Consider the following 20,427-nt stretch of genomic DNA (forward strand, 5'->3'; position numbering starts at 1 on the left):
AAGTTCCATAGACATCTGCTGCGTGACGATGATGTGTCTGTCAAATGTGGTTGATGCAACTGGCCCTATGTCTCCGTCTCGAGCTGAAAACCACGTCAGACCAAGCTGTTGATAACGATTTTGATACTATACATTGCGTAAGGCGTTAACGCGAATTTATTAATGAATTCATTCATAATTGCTCCATGCACTTTTGCAGCTAATAGTACATAATTATTATATGAAGTTTACTTAACAAATGCAGTTTGCCCTACCAAAATCGCTGTCAACCTTGCTTGTTCTCACTCTAATAGAGATATAGTAAAATTAATATAAATAGTAAAGCAACGAAACATGCACAATTCGTCACTAATATATAAACAGATATAAGATGTCGGTACTTACTAAGATCTTCATGTCCTTGTGATCCGCGGACACGGGGTCGATACTAACCTGAGAATAGAGAATTACAGTTAGTTTAAAAAAGTAAATAATAGGTTATATACAACAGAGTGATAGAGGTAACTTATATTTAAGTTAAGAAACATAGCGTCACTACTTTGAAAAAAATCTCGTATCTCATGCTTCTCCTCAAAGTTAAAACGCAGTAAGTCTATATGCATTCCATACATACTTACTACAATTTTCTTTTCATTGACAGACGAAGATAAAAGTTTTTTTTAAAGTAGTGACGATAGGTTCACAGATTGAAATTCGCAAGCATGACACTCATACCCTCTTAGGTCAGTTGCGCCAAACCGTCTGTCACCGCCGCCGGTTTTAAAGCGTTCGTAAAATTTTATTATATGGGAAGTTCCATAGACTTCTGCTGCGTGACGATGATGTGTCTGTCAAATGTGGTTGATGCAACTGGCCCTAAGTCTAATAAACTTTTGTAAGAGTCAATGAGAGTTCCAAATTCAAAAACAAAACAAATGCTGCTGAGTCTTAGGAGGATACCGTACAAGGCGACACTGTAAAGACGATAAAAAAAAACTAAAAATACCATGCTATCGGATGTCCGATACGACTACAGTCTCCTATCAGTTAAAACACGATTTTCCGGGTAGGTAAAACACAAAGAGTGTAGGTGCCTAATCTTGAGCAGCAGAGGAAAACTGAGCAGGCAACTTACTCTTAGTTTACCTTAGACTAATGGCTTTTATTACTATGGAAAAGAATATTTGTAATTTTTTAAACCTTTTGTGTATGTCTGTCTGTCTGTCTGGCCGTGTGTGTGTCAGTCTGTGACATCGTAGCTACGGATGAACAGACGAAACATTAGTCGGGACAATTTCACTCCAATAAAATTTTAATTTTTGAATTGTCTAGCGTCTGCTCGTTTGTTTGTTTCTTATCTCATAAAAAACACTTATATGCTGGGCTCATGAAGATATTACATGATTGTTCAATCATTCAATGCGGCTGCGTGCATTTCCATGTGCATTTAAAAATTTGACGACTATGGTAAAAAAGCTGTCCAAACCATGCAAACTGCCAAATTTTCGGCCAAAAAAGACCCCGTCGAAAATCCAAATCCGTCTAGTTTCAGTGGCTCGGCTAGGATACACTGGACGCGCCGAGCGCTCGCAATTACCGGCCCATAATTACAGGGCGGCCGCGGCGCCGGACCAGCCAGCGAACGGACGAACCGCCATAATTAAAAACGCTCCAAATTAAATTCGCTCAGTGTGTACGCCGACTTATGATAGGTTTTTAGGGACTTTCTAATTAGTTTTTTTTTGGTCGGTGGGAAATGTTGGCTATTGTTTCTAAAACTATTACATCTGTTACTTAGTCGTACGTATATCAAATTTTCCATTTATTCTATCGATATATTTTTTTCTAAATCAAATGGACTGTTTTATACCTTAATTATTGTTTGTTGATCAAAAGAAAACTTTAATGCAAGAATAAAAATAATTTATACCAAAGGGAATTTTCATTTCGTTAATTTTACTATCTGGAGACCGATTCTTGAAATTCGACCACTCGATTTTGCGAATTTAGTTCAATAATATCCCCGCTACTAGCAATGTACATATTCTACTAATAAAATTGAAAATGAGTCGTCAATAACACTAGATTCCAAATCCTTAAGTGCTCATTTTTCAAAAACAGCATTCGCCGAAATCGTGCAAAAATCAAAAATCGCCTTCCTAGCCAATTTTTCCCTGTCCCATTGGACATCCCAGATCTGATATAGGTATGTGAAAATGCTATAATGCCTCCAATAGATAAAAAGAGGGCGAGGCCTCTTCATTCAAATGAAACAGTAAATTGCACAAGCAAGCTATCGACACCCGAACAATACATCGGATACAATTATCATGATACCTAATGCAATAAGTTTACTAATACCACTTCTAATGTACTGTAATTGCCCTTTAGGTAATGTTATGCACTCGGCCACTGCTTTCTAATACTATTTAAAAGGATTGTGTTTAATAACGATGACTGGCCGGATTGAGCTAAAAAATATTTTAAGTATACATTATAATAATTATAGATTAGGTGGATGACTAATATGCACTACTGATGCACCTATCTACTGTTTGGATAAGTTTTTTGTCGGTTTAGTTTTATCTTCACCTGGCAAATCGTTACTTCCCGATTACGTTAAGTAATTGGACGAAAGCTCAACTATTTAAATGTCTATCATTGTCATAATTTGCTTTTATTAATTGTCTATTGCCAAACTTATTTATTTTCATTTCATTCATTTATTTATTTAAATCAAACAACATGGCTCATACATCTAGTTACAAAATACGCAATAAAATAACTATACAATTTTTTTATTACATATCTATCAGTAGTATCAGAGTATGTTCGGTAAGAGAAAAAAACATTAAATATACATATATATGTAGGTCCCGATATATTCCACGAATCTTCACTTTTGTAACAGACTATAAAAAAAACTAGTAGGTATAATAACAAAATGTACCATATACCTATTTATTTACAATATAGAAAATCATTACTTATATAGAAATTCAAGCACGCAAATATTTATAAGTAATACTTCTTGGTGATAATCTGATAATATCTACGGTGTGCGAAATATTGCAGTTTATTAAATATTATGCTAATGTGTAAAATATGTGTCATCATAAGAATAATTATGATGTTTAATGAGGAAGGTGCCATGAAAAATGCGTTGTTTATACCTATCATTAAAATGCGCCCATATTTTTCAAGTCCGCCCTTTTATTTCTTGTGTAGTAAAGTGGGTTAAATATATAAATGCACTTGTTTTGAATCCCTCAATATTTCATTTCTGCCAAATTGAGGGCGATTCCCTTGAGCTTGCATTCCATAATATTTTTATTTGACTGCCTACATACCTTCATATTACGAAGTAGATACTGTTTCAGCGCGTATTATTAACTGGCAGCCTAAAATTTATCTTTAAACTGGCACAACATCTAAAGTAGGTCTATTTATGTATTTGTTTTATTTTTTCACCACTGTATCTGTATCTGTTTATCTCCGAATCGCAACACTATAAATCTACCTACTCTCAAGTTTAGTCTCTCAACGTGCAGCTGCAGTGCAACTTGCAAGAACACACGATAGTGCAGCACAAGCCTTTACACTATTATGAAACGATGCCACAGCGAACAACTTATAGGATTACAAAGTATTTGTGACTTTCATTTACTAAAGGGTCCGAATGACGTGCGATGAGGACGTTCACATTCTGGAAACTGCCGTTTTTGTTAGGAAACATATTACTTTGTACGACCATGTTAAAAGTGCCCGAAGACAAGACAAACTATTGTTACCAGCAAAACCAAACTTAGAAATGTTTCGAGATAGCCCCCACTATAGATCTGTGATAATTTACAATCAATTACCAAAAACCATAACAAGTGAACAAAAAATACAACCATTTATAAACAAACTTAGATCATTGTTAATACGAAAGGCATATTATACAATCGAGGAATTTTTATCAGATAGAACACTAGAATAAATAAATAAATAATCAATGTAATTTAACTCTTTTTATTTTTTATAAATATCTTTTTTTTTTTTTTATCATATTTAATTTAACTTAATTTAATTATTTAATAGTTGAGCTTTTATGATGACGAAGATAATTATTGACTGACATGTTCTTATTTTTACCACATTATTATTATCACATATTTTGCTTCTTTTATTGTGTAATGATTAATGTAGTTCTGTTTATAACTTGTAAATAGCTACAATTAGTAATTGCAACGCCCTAACAGGGTATCATGTACCGACTTATTGTATCTTTACCACCTGTATATGTAATGAACATGAATGCAATAAATTATATGAATTATGAATTATGAAAATGGGCACGAGGACGTTCACAAGTGAAATACTAACAAAAATTCGTCCTAAAGCCGAGTAAGCATTAGGACCCCTTCAGGCATTGAATGCCACATTCTGAAAACTTCCAACAGTTGTCATTTACAACAATGTTGACATTTCGAAACGTAAGTGCGAACCGGAAATGTACAGATGGCCATAAAGATAATGCCGGTTTACACGTGAAGTGCGGTGCTTGAACATTTATTGCGGCTATCACTGCATCTATGTGATAACTCGGAGTGCAATTGCATTACACGTGTATATCAAGAATAGGTACCTATGCTTTCACACTTTCAGGTCTAAATAGTGTTCATTTGTGGGAAGTGGCTTAAAATCAGGTAAAATTGGTTTAAATTTTAAATAAGATCTGATCTGTCGGTGTGGGTGATTACACCTTTTTTAGGCACAGACATGCAATTTATAGAAACCTTTTTTACATTTTTCTACATAATAAAAAAACTTTAGGTTTATATTATGTCGATACATGCGGATATATAAATATTTATATTATTTGCTATTTGTATAGATATTTATTATGTATATATTCGTGTATATTGCATGTTAGTGTAAGTTATAATTTATTATTAGGTACCTAGAATCCGTTTTCTGCGCCGTTTGTACTATATGCCTACCATCTCTAATTCTCCTTCAATTGCTCAAAGGTTAACTGGAAGAGATCCCTTAATGGGATAAGTTCGCCTTTGTACCAGAGATAAGCTCTTTTTCTTGTATGTTGTATTATTTTCTGGTACAATAAAGTGTTTTACTACTACTACTACTACAAATAATAATAGAGTTTATTTCATTGTTATTTCGCGGATTAGTTATTTTGTAAAATTACGTTAACAAATAGAGTTTAAATTTTCACTCATATAACATACATACATACAACATACATACAATCACGCCTGTATCCCATAAAGGGGTAGGCATAGCACATGAAACTACTAAAGCTTCAGTGCCACTCTTGGCAAGTTTAGGGGTTGAAAGAAAATGAAACTGTGACATTGCAGTGACAGGTTGCCAGCCTCTCGCCTACGCCACAATTTAACTCATATCATTTAATTTTACTCATATAAATGCCACCAATTTTCCAAACAAATGTAATAAATAAATAATAATAATAAATAAATATAGGACATTCTTACACAGATTGACTGAGGCCCACGGTAAGCTCAAGAAGGCTTGTGTTGTGGGAACTCAGACAACGATATATATAATATATAAATACTTATATACATAGAAAACATCCATGACTCAGGAACAAATATCTGTGCCCATCACACAAATAAATGCCCTTACCGGGATTCGAACCCGGGACCGCGGCGTAGCAGGCAGGGTCACTACCGACTGCGCCAGACCGGTCGTCAAAGAATACAAGTTTACAGAATGTAATTACTTCACTGAACAACTAATTGGTATTGAACTACACATACTCACACATAGAGACGTCTGAATAATAACTACCTATTATTTCTAATCAATATCACCTTTCAACAATACAAAATAGCATATTATTTCAATGAAATGCTAGATTAGCAGTATAACTGGCTCCGGACAAAGGAAGAAACGCGTTCGCACTGTAGGCAGCGGGAGGTGTTTGTACGATAATCACACCAATTAAATATTTTTATTCCGTACTGCTTTGTCCCTTTGTAAACCACGCCGTCTTTTGTTTGGAGGCAGAGAAGTGACATGGCTTCTTTGACGGTTTGTTAGCTTTTGCTTTTAGCTGTGAACTAATTATTATTTTATGAGGGGAATGGAAAGTTAGTTTATATAAATGAAAATTCGTTGGTTGTTAGGTGAAAATTACATCAAAAACATTCTTCTACATAAAATGCAATAATCACGAATATTATTAATAATCAACTTAATAAAAGTCATTTAAGACTTTGATTTTTATGTCTGTTTGAACTTTCTTATATTATGTGTAGTTTTAGTAGTAATACTTGTAATTCGACTTGAAGATACCTTATATATTATCTCTAATAAATTGTTGTAGCGTTATACATTAGGTAAAATTAGTATCAATTGTAATTTAAATTCAAATATGAAAATTATGTTAAAATGTATGTGACGTGTAAAAGTGCCCCTGTGGCCTATTTGCTGAATAATTTTTTGAATTTTGAATAAAAGTAAAAGTATTTTTCGTTACCGAGACCCGGTAACGAAAACCGGGTAGACCCGGTAGACCTATTCCTGACATTCTGAAAAATGCAGGCATGTTAAGTATAGAGATGTCCCGAATAGTGGTTTTAGCGGAATAAGGAATATGAATATTCGGCCCCCTCTCTCGGCAAAATACCGAAAATTTGGCATCAGATTTCTACATTTCAGTCATATTAATTATGAAAACTTTTCAACGACAAAAGTGTTTGATAAGATTTTTTTTTCAGAACTAGTAAAAAATCATCACGAATCTATGAAAACATTAAACTGTTTTTAAATAAAAAATGCTCTAAAAAAGGTTTCGCATCAATTCAGGAATATTTTTAAACGGTTAAACTAACCATAGTTTAACCATTTAAAAATATTGTGTGAATTCAGAGAAATGGTCGAATACCGAAATTTTGTTGAAGAATATTTGCGACATTTTTGATATCAACCGTTACAATCAACTCTAAAATTTGAATAAAACATATATAAGTATAAATATCATGTAAGTGATGCCTACTTTTCTAAAAAGCATAAAAAATAGGACCATTGTGCTAGTTTGCATCGACAAACACTTTCGACCATACACGGAAAATAAAATAATTTATTAACTTACATATTTAATATGCTACTTTGCCAAATATTTTTAGCGATAAAGGTTTTTTATTCAAATTTGGCCTAACTAGCACAGGACAGGAATTAGAACCTAATTGGATTCCAATAAGATCACCGAAGAAAATCAAAGTAAGAGTCACAAAAGGCTTCTAAAATTTAAAAGCGTTACCTCATTGAAATAATGATTACTCCCATTATTCACGGGGTGCTCCCCATGTTGCTGATAGTATGCACAATGCATATCTGCCCATAAGTTTCCACACCGATGACGTCACATCACACGCGAAAATCCCAAGAAAATTCGGAGCAATTATCTTAACGGAGTGATGCGGCGAACGAATCTCGCCTACTAATTGTAGGGTTCGAGTTTTGGTGCGCGGAGCGGTGTCTCGCTTGCACATTGTGCGTCTCAGTCGGGCCGCGTGGCCCCTCTACCAGGCCCATTCGAACCTATACTAATACTATTTTCACATGTAAAGGATATAATTCAAATACCATGCTCGCATGTAGCTGTATTGGCGCGAGCGTGACGCACGATGAAAACGTATCGTTCTGATGTCAGACGTTTGAATCGGCCGGTATGTGTTTGTTTACGCGGGGCGGGCCGTAGGCCGACGCTGGAGGGCGGAGGCTACGATAATGCGATTTTTGAATTGAATCACAGTTTTGACTAGGGTATGTAAGCCTTTCAGTTTGATTTTATTATTTAAAAAACTTGACCCCCTTTTATTGTGGCATGTTTTAAAAGCACCTTTTTACTTTGTGTGTTGCACAATGCATGTGTTACTAAATATAAAGCAAAAATATTTGTCATAAAAGAACAGTTACTACCTCTGTTGTACATCTATAGATGGATGTTTAAAAACGTCTCAAATGCAATTTAATAATATTATTTTATAACAGTTTCTGTGTGTCCAGCTTTCTGACTTTTTCTCGAGCATTTTACTAAACCCATTTTTTGCTACGAAACCCATGTCATCGGCTACGATTTATTTATTTAAACTTTATTGCACAACTAAAGAAACATGTACAAATGGCGGACTTAATGCCAAAAGGCATTCTCTACCAGGTATTGGGTTAAACAGACAACATATATTTGCGCAGGAGAAATAATAGCTAACAGAGATAAATATAATCGTGACATCAAACATAAATTTACTAAACTCAGGTTGAATACTAATATATAAATTTATATATAGATAGACTAATATATATAATTACATATATATGATGGTGAACATTATTTGAATTCTTCTGCCAGAAGATGTTTGCGGAGCATTCGTTTGAAAACGAGTTTGCTTGGGGCTTGTCGAATAGAGAGACGATTTATCTACCGCTACAGCTAAACAAACCGCAAATACCTAATTAAAATAATTTTGAAAATGGAAGTATCGTAATGTATTTTATTTGTCGAAAAAATTTTTATTTGAGATCCCGCTATTTTGGCTTATTACAGCAGTAAATCTAGCTTTGAATATGTCAAAGTCTGTTGAAATAAGTCTACCTTACTAGTAACGTAATATATTGTGATAATAAATTATAACGAGATACAAAATGCGACCATAACTTTTTATAAACAGTTTTCACAAAAAAAAAAAGTATAAGTGTTCACGTATAAAACTTAAACGAAGGGTAAAAAAGAAAAACTCCTCGGGCACGAATTTGGGCGGAAAACTAGTAATTAAAATGAATAATACTTCTATGTCATAAATCATGAAAACCACGTGGAAAGAACATGATTAATTGTTTCGCTCGACAAACGAGGAAATGTTATTATTTGTGTTCTGTAAGTAGGTGAGTAAAATGAAGCTGGTTCAAGTGTGTAACCTAAAAAGAAAGTACGTCTTTTCATGTCCTTTAACTAGTCAGGTACTATGATTGATAGTTTGTAGCACCTTCCTACAACTCCTTATATTTTCTTTGACGTATATTATTAGATATGTGCTTTGACGTAATATTATATGTCAGACGTATAAATCAGATTGTAAGAAATCTCTTACTAATTGTTATTTTGACATGGTTGTAGAGTGGCCTAGGGTTCCAATTGGTTGACTGTACAGATATAGTGCATAATTTATAGATATAGGTTTCTCGGTCAATGTTAGTACTTCTTGTACTGAGCCCAACTGAAATTGCATGACACGTTCATGAGCTTCCGTGAAACACGAAGGAAAGAAAATATTTCGCACTACGTCTGTACCACCTACTTCAGCCACTTTTTAGCCAATGGTCCTGTGACAACTGGGCTTCTAGGTAATTCTTATGGTTTTCATAGGTATTCTAAATCTTCTTTTAAAGCCTGACCAGTAGGCCTAGCACATGATTGCCGCGGGAGTATGTCGCCGCGAGATAGATCACACGTCTTCTTCTAACTGTATTAATGACATAAGGAGGCAATCATGTGCTAACCCTGCAGGAATATATGACTACGCGCCATCTTGCGGAATTTCATTAGAACTATTTTCTTCATACTAAACTGAATTGTCATCCCATACATCAGAATAACAGCGCCCTCCTGACAATAGTCATATATTTCTGGGCCCGTATCCGAATGGAATTTCTACGACGCGAAACGAAAACGAAACGCAGCGAAATGTAGTCTGGCTCTGTCACGCCAATACGCAAGAGCGATAGAGATATCTACGAGTGTTTCGTTTCGTGAGCGTTTGTGTATTCAGCTACGCACGCTGGTCAGACTTTACTTCGAATGTTTACGTTCAGGGGGCCGATTTTTGAGTCTCACGGCGTTCGAATTCAGAAAATTGTTACTGAAAATAATAGGCAATTCACCGTTTTCAACCGGTATTTTAGTGACAGTGAGACTCAAAAATCGGCCCCCAGCACCTAACAGTTTGTAAGAGTGTGAAAGAGATTTTCTTTTTTTTTAAACAGATTTTGGCAATGATAATAAATTATTATTCAATTTAAACACGTCAAGTTTCAAGTTAACATGCATTTTGCAAAAGGTGTATTCTACCGTAACAAATATATATATTGTACGTGACGGTTTAGCAAAAACGCATGATTTTCTTTTTAGATCATAACTATCATAAGTAATTACTTTTACTTCGGATAATGAATGTACTTTTTTCAGATTCCGAGGTAATAAATGTTTCCGGTTCATAATAAAGAATATCGGGATCGTTTCCCTCGCGACTATTATAAAAATTGGTCCATTTTTTATCGTCCCCAATCTGTGCGGGGGCGGATACGGCTCGTATGACAGGATACACTTTCCTCCACTATTCCTCCTTCCGAATCTAAAATGGCATATGTGCCGTAGAGCTACAAGGCGTATACTACTATGTATATTAAACAGTTATACTGATATCACGCGAAATCTACTCGCGTTGGCAACAGATGTGCCTTTGATTTGTATTTACGGAGTACAAATTGTTTTTAATAGAAGACGCCATTAAATTATGTTAAAGGTATGTGATTTTTTACTCATATTTTTGAAAAATATTTTATTCGCACACACACATAAACATAAACAGTAAGAACAAACAATAAAAAAACAGACTATGTGTGAGTGTGTCAGCAAAAAGGCTGAAGCTCAGCATTGTAATTTTCAGTTGCTCATTTGGTACAACAGCTGATTATTCACAACAGAAACCAAATTATTATTTATTTAATTACGTCTACACTTTACAGCTAGCAATCGATATGTTACTATTTATGTTAATAACTTTATATTTGATTACCTATACTTTTATCGATGTTTATTAATAATATGTTTATTAATTATTAGCCTTTCAATTTACCTAACCATTAACCATGACGAAGCAATAACCAGTTCGAATTACGGTAGGTAGGTAAAACTATCTGAAAGTAGATTACTAAACACATACTATGTAAGGTTAAACACGAGTTACAAATTTCCTTTTCGCACGTGTACCTAATGTACTTATCGTACGACGTTTTTCAGTGATGTCTCTCTGAAGTTTCGACCTGACAAAAAATGAACCTTTGCGCACTAGTGCAGGCAAAAAGCAACAAAATAGTACTTACGCACTAAAAAAGGAAGTTCGAAACGAGTATAAATTAAAACACGACCGAAGGGAGTGAAATCGACACGAGTTAGAGTTCGCATTAAATTAAGTTTCGAAAATGAACCACTTCTCGCACTAGTGCGTAAAAAAAACTCCATCTGTACTGAAAATATCTCTAAAACTAGAGTTCGCATTAAATTTGAAAATTTCGGAATCCGTACAAACTTCCAACCCCTATTTCAGGGAAGTGGGGATGATAAAGAGACAAAAAGTACCTATCTCATTCTCCATCCCTTCAACTATCTTCAATTATAAAATCACGTCAATTCGTCGCTTCCTTTTGTCCTGAAAGCCGGATATACTTTCCATTTATAATATTAGTATATGGATACGCATTTATACGAAGTGCTAAAGTGCGTTTATTTCAACTGACCTTCGGTCCGCATCTGCTATCGTATTCTTACCCGTATCGTATACCTTTAGAATAGCCCTCCGAGTTTGTCGAAAGCTACATAATGAAACAAAAAGTACGCCTCTCGCATGGACTAAAGTCACCGTAGATGTCTCCAGCGATAGGGGAGTATTTTGTATGGATTATAGAATAACATGCGCAAATGATAGTGATTACATTGCCGTGGGTGCCGCGCGTGCGTCGTAATTATTGTAATCTCGCGCACGCTGCGCCGGCGCGGCCCTCGCACTACTGTTACTCTATTGTTCCTGTTAACACATTCTGCTTTCAACGAGGTTTGGGAAAATGCTGAATGGGCCGCCGCTGGGGTTTTCAGAGACTGTTATTGTGGGTATTGACTATTGCGTCACGTGTGTATATAGAAGCTATTAGGATATACAGTTTGACTTTGTAGCGTTTGACTGTGTATTCGGTTTAATGAATATATTAGATTTGACAGATTTTCGGATTGATCGGAACAACTTTTAGCGTAGATCCAACCTTAATCTCATGAAAAAAATCAACTTTCTACTTTATTTTTCGCTTTCAAGGAATGCACCGGTCCAATGAAGATACTCATTTTACTCTAACAGTTTCTTGTACAGTAAGACAACTCAATTTTGTACATTGTTCATTCATTTGTCCGTTAAAAACTTGAGTAAAAAATATTAATAATTTGAAATGAAATGAAATGAAATATTTATTTAACATAACGATTTACAGACAATTAGTTATATAAGTATGGTCCCACACTAGGCGAAGCCTGTCCCGTGGAAACCAAGCAATTACTGATTAACAGGACATTCGGCTTAGGTTTGAAACAATGCAAACAAAAGTAGGTACCTATTCTAATTAATTTTAAGACTATTCTCCATTTAACAGGAATATCTAAGTAATTGGTTTATTCACTATTTTCACTAATGACAAACATCACCGTCACAGTTCCTAGCAAGCGCGTGCACAAAGCGACTCAGGCGCATCTGGCGCGCCGCCCACCGCCCAGTCTCAAATGCAAAAATTTATCCTTTGATCCACAATGACATAAATACAACAAACTCTATACGCACATATGACTTTTTATTACTGAGCTTTATTTTTATTTTGATCAATGCCCTTAAAAAAAAAAATGCATTCAATATCCAATTCTAATGGTATTTTGTTTGGATTGAAAATGTGCCTGATTTTGTATCGCTGTGTTTTAAGGTGCGTTACATTATTTTAATTATTCTTTGTTATTGATGGAATGAATTAAGGGTGGGCGTGGCAAAATCGGAGAGCAGTTTGTTAGTGGGTAAAATAATTATATCGAAATGTGCGTCTATAAAATGTCCACCAGCTGAAAGTGCACATTTTTTAGATATTTTTTGTGAATAAAGCTGACAAGAATTACATTCTTAATTAATGAATCTACGGTTGTACTCACGTTATTATATTGCTATTGCTGCGACATGTTTCGGGCCATGTTTAGCCGTCGCGTGAACTCCTATATGCCTGAAGAGGGGCCTCCGAATTGGCCCGAAACATGTCGCAGCAATAGCGATATAATAACGTGAGTACAACCGTAGATTCATTAATTATTTGAATATGTCTCACGAAAGTTTAACGTGTATAATTACATTGTTGTTCTTTTTGATAGTTTTCTTAAAAAAAACTGCTAAAGTATCCTGCAGTAGCTGCCATTGGTACTTCTGTATTGGTATTTTAATTTTTTTTGTTTTTTACCTCTTCTCCTAGATACTATCTATTACTTGGAGCTTGGTCTCTGACTTCAAAAAATGTGTCATCAGTATTTAATTCGTAACATACTTACATTACATTTCATTCCATTTGACTATAACCATTATTATTTTTCTAATAAATAAATATTATTATAGGACTAGAGATGGGTAGGGGTGAGTAAATACTGAGTATTTACCCGTAATTTACTCAAAGCACCGAGTAAATACTCGTATTTACTTATTTGGATGAGTAGAAACTGTTACCTAAAAATAATTTATAAAATGAGATTTAAGTACTTAGCCGTGTTTATTTTAACTGTGTGGACATGTTTAAATGATATTTATATTCTTAGAAGCTTATGGGAGTCTTAGTTTGTCGAAAAAGAGGTAATCATTGTGAGAAAAAAATAGTGATAATGTTTAGTTAGCATTTCTGTTTTAAAAAAGCAGGTATTTACAGTAAAAGTATGAGACTTAAATTAAATTGATGTTCTAGATAACGGCATGACGTTCGGAAGTGATTGTTAATGTGGCACTTACGACCTTTTATTAAGGATTTTCTAAAGAAAACTCAAAAATGGCTCAGCTGATGACGTTTTAAAGTACTAGTTTTGTGTTTTGTATTATATGGGCAATAATTTGACGGTTTCTGGATATTTTTCCAACAACGAATTCAAAAGTTATAAAGGTATAAACATTATTTCGGCCTTAATTATCGTTTTATTCCAAAACTGTTCATATTATTAAAAACCTTTTTTAGAAACATTCAATTAATTTTTAAAGACCTATCAGATGATGTATAATACACTGGTAATTTATGAATTTTATTTTTGTGAAAAACAGTTACATGTATGGAGAGCACGTCTTTAAAATAAAGTTCATATAAATTTGATTACTTAACTTAGTAGCCGATAACAAAATACACCAATATTTCTAATTTGTATTTCCATTTCAGCACGCTAAATAGTTTATACCCACCAATTTGAGTAAAAACGAGTAAATACGGGTATTTTGAGTAAATACTGAGTATTTACTCGATATTTACTCTTGAGTATTTACTCACTACCCATCTCTATATAGGACATTCTTACACAGATTGAGTCCCACGTTAAGCTCAAGATGGCTTGTGTTGCAGGTACTCAGGCCAGACCGGTCGTCAAAATTACTTGGAGCTTGGTCTCTGACTCCAAAAAATGTGACATCAGTATTTAATACGTAACACACATCATTTCATTCTATTTGACTACAACCACTTATATTTACGTCGTTAACGTTAGTTAATACTGATACTATGTAGAGCTTACAAACGGTTTAAAAGGGTGCGTCCGGTTGCAAGATTACACCAACTTCCACTTCATTCACACTCAGTCACAATAAAGGTTCAAGTTACCATGCATTATGCAAAAGGTGCAATAAGTTCTAATCTACAATATCACAAAAAACCGGCCAAGAGCGCGTCGGGCCACGCTCAGTAGTATAGGGTTCCGTAGTTTCCCGTATTTTTCTCAAAAACTATCCAACCTATCAAGTTCAAGACAATTCTGCTAGAAAGTCTTTATAAAATTCTACTTTTGTGATTTTTTTCATATTTTTTAAACTTATGGTTAAAAAGTTAGAGGGGGGGGGGACTCATTTGTTTAAACTTTTGGAGTGATTATTTCCGAAAATATTAACAATATCATAAGTCATTTTAGGAAACCCGTATTCATTTTTAAATACCTGTCCAGCAATATATTACGCGTTAGGATTGGAATGGAAAAAAATCACTCCCACTTTTATGTGTAGGGGGACCCTAATAAAACATTATTTCCCACTTTTTACTTGGTACCAAATTTCAGCTTTCTAGTGCTAACGGTCACCGAGATTATCAGGAGGCGGACGAACGGACAGACAGACATGGCGAAACTAGGATAAGGGTTCCTAGTTGACTACGGAACCCTAAAAATGACCTAAGTATTTGAATTTTATAATTCAATACACCTAAAAGCGCAATGAGTGACACTGCTATACAAGATTGAGATATAAGTTATAGAATACGATTATATTAAAGCAAAATATTGTGATTTGGAATTCGATTTTATCGAACCGTAGATAATCTCCTACGATACACTTAGGTCCTGGCTACCTACACGTCCAATATTCATTCAAAACACGTGTGATCTCTCGGGCGTATTGTTGTCACGGATTCCGCTTAGCCCCATTCAGATCTCTGTCACCGGTTAGATATTTGACGACCGTTTCCTATGCAAAATCTCTTGTAATCCCGGAATAAAGATATCCATCAGATATTCTGAATGCTTCCGCTGAGAATGGGCCGATGGACAATGGCGCGTCGAACACGAGTTGTTCACTTGACGGGGATATTGAAACGTCATCCTGAGTGTTTACAGGCATAATAGGATTAAGAGTTAAGAGCGATTGTGTTTTGAAATATTGCAGTTTATTGTGCACTCCTTGCTTACAGACCGTGATATGATTTAAGCTGGGATTTGCATGCAATCACATTTTGTTAATATTACCGTAAGTATTGGGATAGTTTGTGAAATGCACATTGTTTTGATGATAATTGAAAAAAATTGCAACACCGACTCGTTCAATGTTCCTGACCTTATTTGTAGTTTAATGAAACCTTTTTGAGACGAATTAAAATGTTAACTTTATTGTTGTAGTGCTAATGTTTAACCTTCAGCAGCAAAAAGTACATTACGACACAAATGCGTAAAAAAGGAAGTTCGAAGGAAGTGTTTTATATCGACACGAGTTATGAATTTCCTTTTCGCACGTGTATCGTACGATGTTTTTCAGTACAGATTAGCTCTCCGAAGTTTCGACCTGACAAGAAATAAAACACTTCTCGAACTCGACGATTCACGTATGACTCGAAAGACTGCTGCTCTAAAAAATAGTACGCTAACAAAAATTACCTATATATTCGAATAAGTTTGGAACTGATTTAAGAATAAGACGTAGACACTGGGCTAAAGGACTGCTTGCTATCATAAAATGCATCATGTATCGTTCGCGTGTGCATCGGCCGGCGCGGCGTACTCGACCGACATGCCCAGCATCCCTTATGACAGCCCTTATCATCGGCTCAGCCTAACGCCATAAGGGTAAGCCTTATATTGGGTTTTATTTGCTTTCCCTTAAAGCATATCGTGCGAGTTTAAATCCTGTACCTCGCTTATAAAGCACACATTACTCCGAACGAAATAACATGCGATCGTTACCTACGGCGGCACTGTGTGTGATATTTGCGCGTTTCTGTTTGATGGAAACGGCTGTAGATAAAATAAGGTTCAATTTTCAATACCAAATACTTATAGTTATGATAGGCTCCTTCTTTGCTCAGGTGTAACACAGGCAAACGCTGCTTTTTAGGGTTCCGTAGTCAACTAGAAACCCTTATAGTTTCGCCATGTCTGTCTGTCCGTCCGTCCGTCCGTCCGTCCGCGGATAATCTCAGTAACCGTTAGCACTAGAAAGCTGAAATTTGGTCCCAATATGTATATCAATCACGCCAACAGAGTGTAAAAATAAAAAATGGAAAAAAAAAATTATTAGGGTACCCCCCCTACATGTAAAATGGGGGCTGATAATATTTTTCATTCCAACCCCAACGTGTGATATAGGTATTTAAGAATGAATAAAGGGTTTACTAAGATTGCTTTTTGATAATATTAATATTTTCGGAAATAATCGCTCCTAAAGGAAAAAAAAGTGCGCCCCCCCCCTCTAACTTTTGAACCACAAGTTTAAAAAATATGAAAAAAATCACAAAAGTAGAACTTTGTAAAGACTTTCTAGGAAAATTGTTTTGAACTTGATAGGTTCAGTAGTTTTTGAGAAACATATGGAAAACTTCGGAACCCTACACTGAGCGTGGCCCGACACGCTCTTGGCCGGTTTTTTTTATCGGACTTGTAAACTCATCTACTTTATATGTGAATATAAGAACTGAGACGCCGTAATGCAATAACTCTTATTTATTGATAAGAATCTTAGTTAAAACGTATACATGTTAATTCATTGAAATATATTGCAAAAAAAAAAAAATCTAGACTTCTGTCTTCATAATGTAAGCTTCAGTTGACAGCAATTCAAAAAATGTGACAGCTATATCGATTCTCTATGGTCAATCTTCTTGCTGGCCACGACATTCTCCCGCCTGAAGAACAGCAGAATCCTTTCTTCCAACATCTGGTAGTGGACACAGCTTCGAAATCGATCTAGTTAACACTCCAGTTGCTGTGCGGACGTCGTAGACTCGCGTAACATTATCTTTTCCAGGATGTTTCAGTAACACTCTACCTAGTAGCCATTTACTAGGAGGTAATCTATAGTCTTTGATTAACACTAAATCTCCGACGTTGAACTCTTGTTGTCTAATTTTCCACTTAGGTCTCTCTTGTAATCTTGTAAGAAATTCTGTTTGCCATTTTCGCCAAAATATCTGTAACATTCTTTGCATATTTTGCCATCTCGATAGGGAATTTGCTTTATGTTGAGTCAAATCTCTCTCTGGTATTGTGACTAATGGTTCTCCGACAAGAAAGTGTGCTGGTGTCAACGGCTCTAGGTCATCAGGATGATCGCTCAGCGGTGATAAGGGTCTCGAGTTAAGACAAGCTTCGATCTGGTTCAGAAGCGTTGATAATTCTTCGAAGGTAGGTGTAGTATCTCCGAGGGTTCTCTTTAGATGGAATTTCGAACTCTTCACCCCCGCTTCCCATAATCCCCCGTGATTTGGTGATCCAGGAGGGATGAACTTCCACTTGGTACCTTCAGTGTCTAGTAAGGCTGCTAGTTCAACTGGGATCGTTGATTTGCCAAGTCTCCAAGTCTCTAGTATTTCTTTGCTCGATGCAATGAAATTAGTACCGTGGTCGCTCCACATCTCTTTGACGAATCCTCTTCGTGATGTAAATCTTCGAAATGCAGCCATGAACGCTTCCATTGTCATGTTACTCACACATTCTATGTGTATAGCTTTAGTTACCATGCAGATGAAAATACATATGTATGCTTTGAACGTTTTCGTTCCTCGTCCAGGGCTCATGCGCACGTTGACTGGACCTGCGAAATCTACACCTGTAGTAAGAAATGCTCTTGATGGCTTAACTCTTATTTCAGGTAAATCGCCCATCAGTTGAGTTACAGTTTTCGCTTTTTGTTTAGCGCAAGGAAAGCAGTTTCTAACATACTTCTTGATAGTATTTCCTGCGTCAATCAGCCAGTATCTTCCTCTCAAGTATATTGTCATAAGTTGCGGGCCTCCATGCAATGTCTTCTTGTGTGCGTCATCGAGTAAAAGTGGTAGCAGTACATTGTTCTTAGACAGAATGACAGGATGTTTGCTCAGGAACTCTAAATCTGCATGTTTCAATCTTCCTCCAACTCTGAGTACTTCTTTTTCATCAAGAAAGGGTGTAAGTGACAGTATTCGACTTCTTTTCTTAAGTGGTTGACGATTTCTCAAAGCTTCGACTTCTTCTGGAAATTCAAGTTGCTGTGAAAGCTTGATACATGTAGTAAGTGCTTTTTCTCGCTCATCATGAGTTACATACTGAGGTAAGTTTTCTTTTACATCTTTGTTTTTGAACATCAGCCATCTTTGACAGTAAGCTATGACTGAAATGAGTCTTCTCAATGATGAATATCTCTTTGAAATTGTGAGTATGAATTCTTCTTTCTTCTCTAACACTGTAGTAGTAGCACATTTGATAGACTTTCTCGTTTCTTGATCTGTATCTTCTACTTCACAAGATTCTCTTTTCCATTCTCTTTGTTGTAAGAATGTTGGACCTTGAAACCATAAGGTATGTTCTTTCAATTTCTCAGGTGTGACTCCTCTCGACGCTGGATCTGCAGGATTTTCTTTAGTATTCACGTATGACCATGTAGTATTTATGTTATTGTTGATTTCAATGACTCGGTTCTTCACAAATGTTGTCCATTTCAGCGGGTCTCCGAGAATCCAAGCTAAAGTTACTTTTGAATCTGAATATGCGTATGTATTTTTGTTCTGGATCTTCATAGCTGTAGCAACATGTTTCAGCAGTTGACTCAGTAGTAGCGCTGCACTCAATTCTAGACGGGGCAAAGTAAGTTGTTTTTTCATCGGTGAGATTTTTGTCTTTGCCATGATAAGTGACACTTTGACTTCTCCATCTGGTTGTATTACTCTGCTGTAGACTACTGCTGCATAGGCTGACATTGATGCATCAGCGAAGCCATGTAGTTCTATTAACTCACTGTGGTTGGTTGTTCCAATCCATCTCTCAAGTTTAATTTGTGACAGGTGCTCTATACCATTGCAAAAGGTTTTCCACTCTGTCTTTAAGTCTTCTGGTAGTTCTGTATCCCATGATAATCCTCTTGACCAAATCTTCTGTAGAAATATCTTTCCCATGACTACAGATGGTGCTAGCCAACCCATTGGATCAAACAAGGAAGCTATGACAGTTAAGACGTTTCTCTTAGTTACTCGTTGTTCAGATAAAGTGTTAATTTTGTTAGTTACTAAGAGAGTATCTTCGTTTGAGTTCCATGTTATTCCTAAGGTTTTGATTGTCTCTTTTTTGTTGATGTCTATCTCACATTTCTTCGCTCTCTTCTCTGTTTCGACTGTATTGATGAATTTTTTGCTATTTGAAGACCATTTTTGTAGTTCAAAACCTCCTCTTCTTAATACTTCTGTTAATTGACGTTTTGCTTCTATTGCGGTTTCTTCTGTATCTCCCCCTGACAGTACATCGTCCATGTAGAAAGAGTGGTTGATAATCTCTCGAGCTTGGGCATATTCTTCTGTGTTTGCCTCATCAATTGCTATTTGTCTCAAGGTTTTGATAGCTAAAAATGGCGCACATGCTGTTCCAAATGTGACTGTTAGCATTCTGTATTCTCTTATGTCTTCATCAGGGCTGAATCTCCAAAGTATTCTCTGAAAGTCTGTGTCTTCTCTTCTTACAAGGATCTGGCGATACATTTTGATGACATCAGCCACAAAACAGACTTTGTGTGTTCTCCATCTCATAAGAATGTCTCGAAGATCTCCCAGAAGTGACGGACCAACTAGCAGTTCTGAGTTGAGGCTCACTCCGTTGCTTCCTTTGCATGAAGCGTCATAGACTATGCGATACTTGGTAGTTTCTCTATCTTC

General features: G+C 35.7%; 1 protein-coding gene across 3 annotated transcripts in view; it reads right to left on the reverse strand.

Moving 5' to 3' along the window:
* Positions 1–20,427, reverse strand: part of LOC125227898 (transcription factor Sp9) — a 136,865-nt gene that overhangs the window by 46,866 nt on the left and 69,572 nt on the right. The window contains exon 2 of one of the 3 annotated variants that reach the window (XM_048132295.1): positions 385–432. The exons of 1 other annotated variant lie outside the window; for it this stretch is intronic. In XM_048132295.1, the coding sequence (XP_047988252.1) occupies positions 385–432 (48 nt within the window). Of the gene's footprint in view, positions 1–384; positions 433–7,273; positions 7,445–20,427 lie in introns of those variants that run through there. One more of the 3 variants, XM_048132296.1, reaches the window with a different exon arrangement.

This window comes from Leguminivora glycinivorella, chromosome 7 (assembly GCF_023078275.1).
Source record: "Leguminivora glycinivorella isolate SPB_JAAS2020 chromosome 7, LegGlyc_1.1, whole genome shotgun sequence".
Lineage (NCBI taxonomy): Eukaryota > Metazoa > Arthropoda > Insecta > Lepidoptera > Tortricidae > Leguminivora > Leguminivora glycinivorella.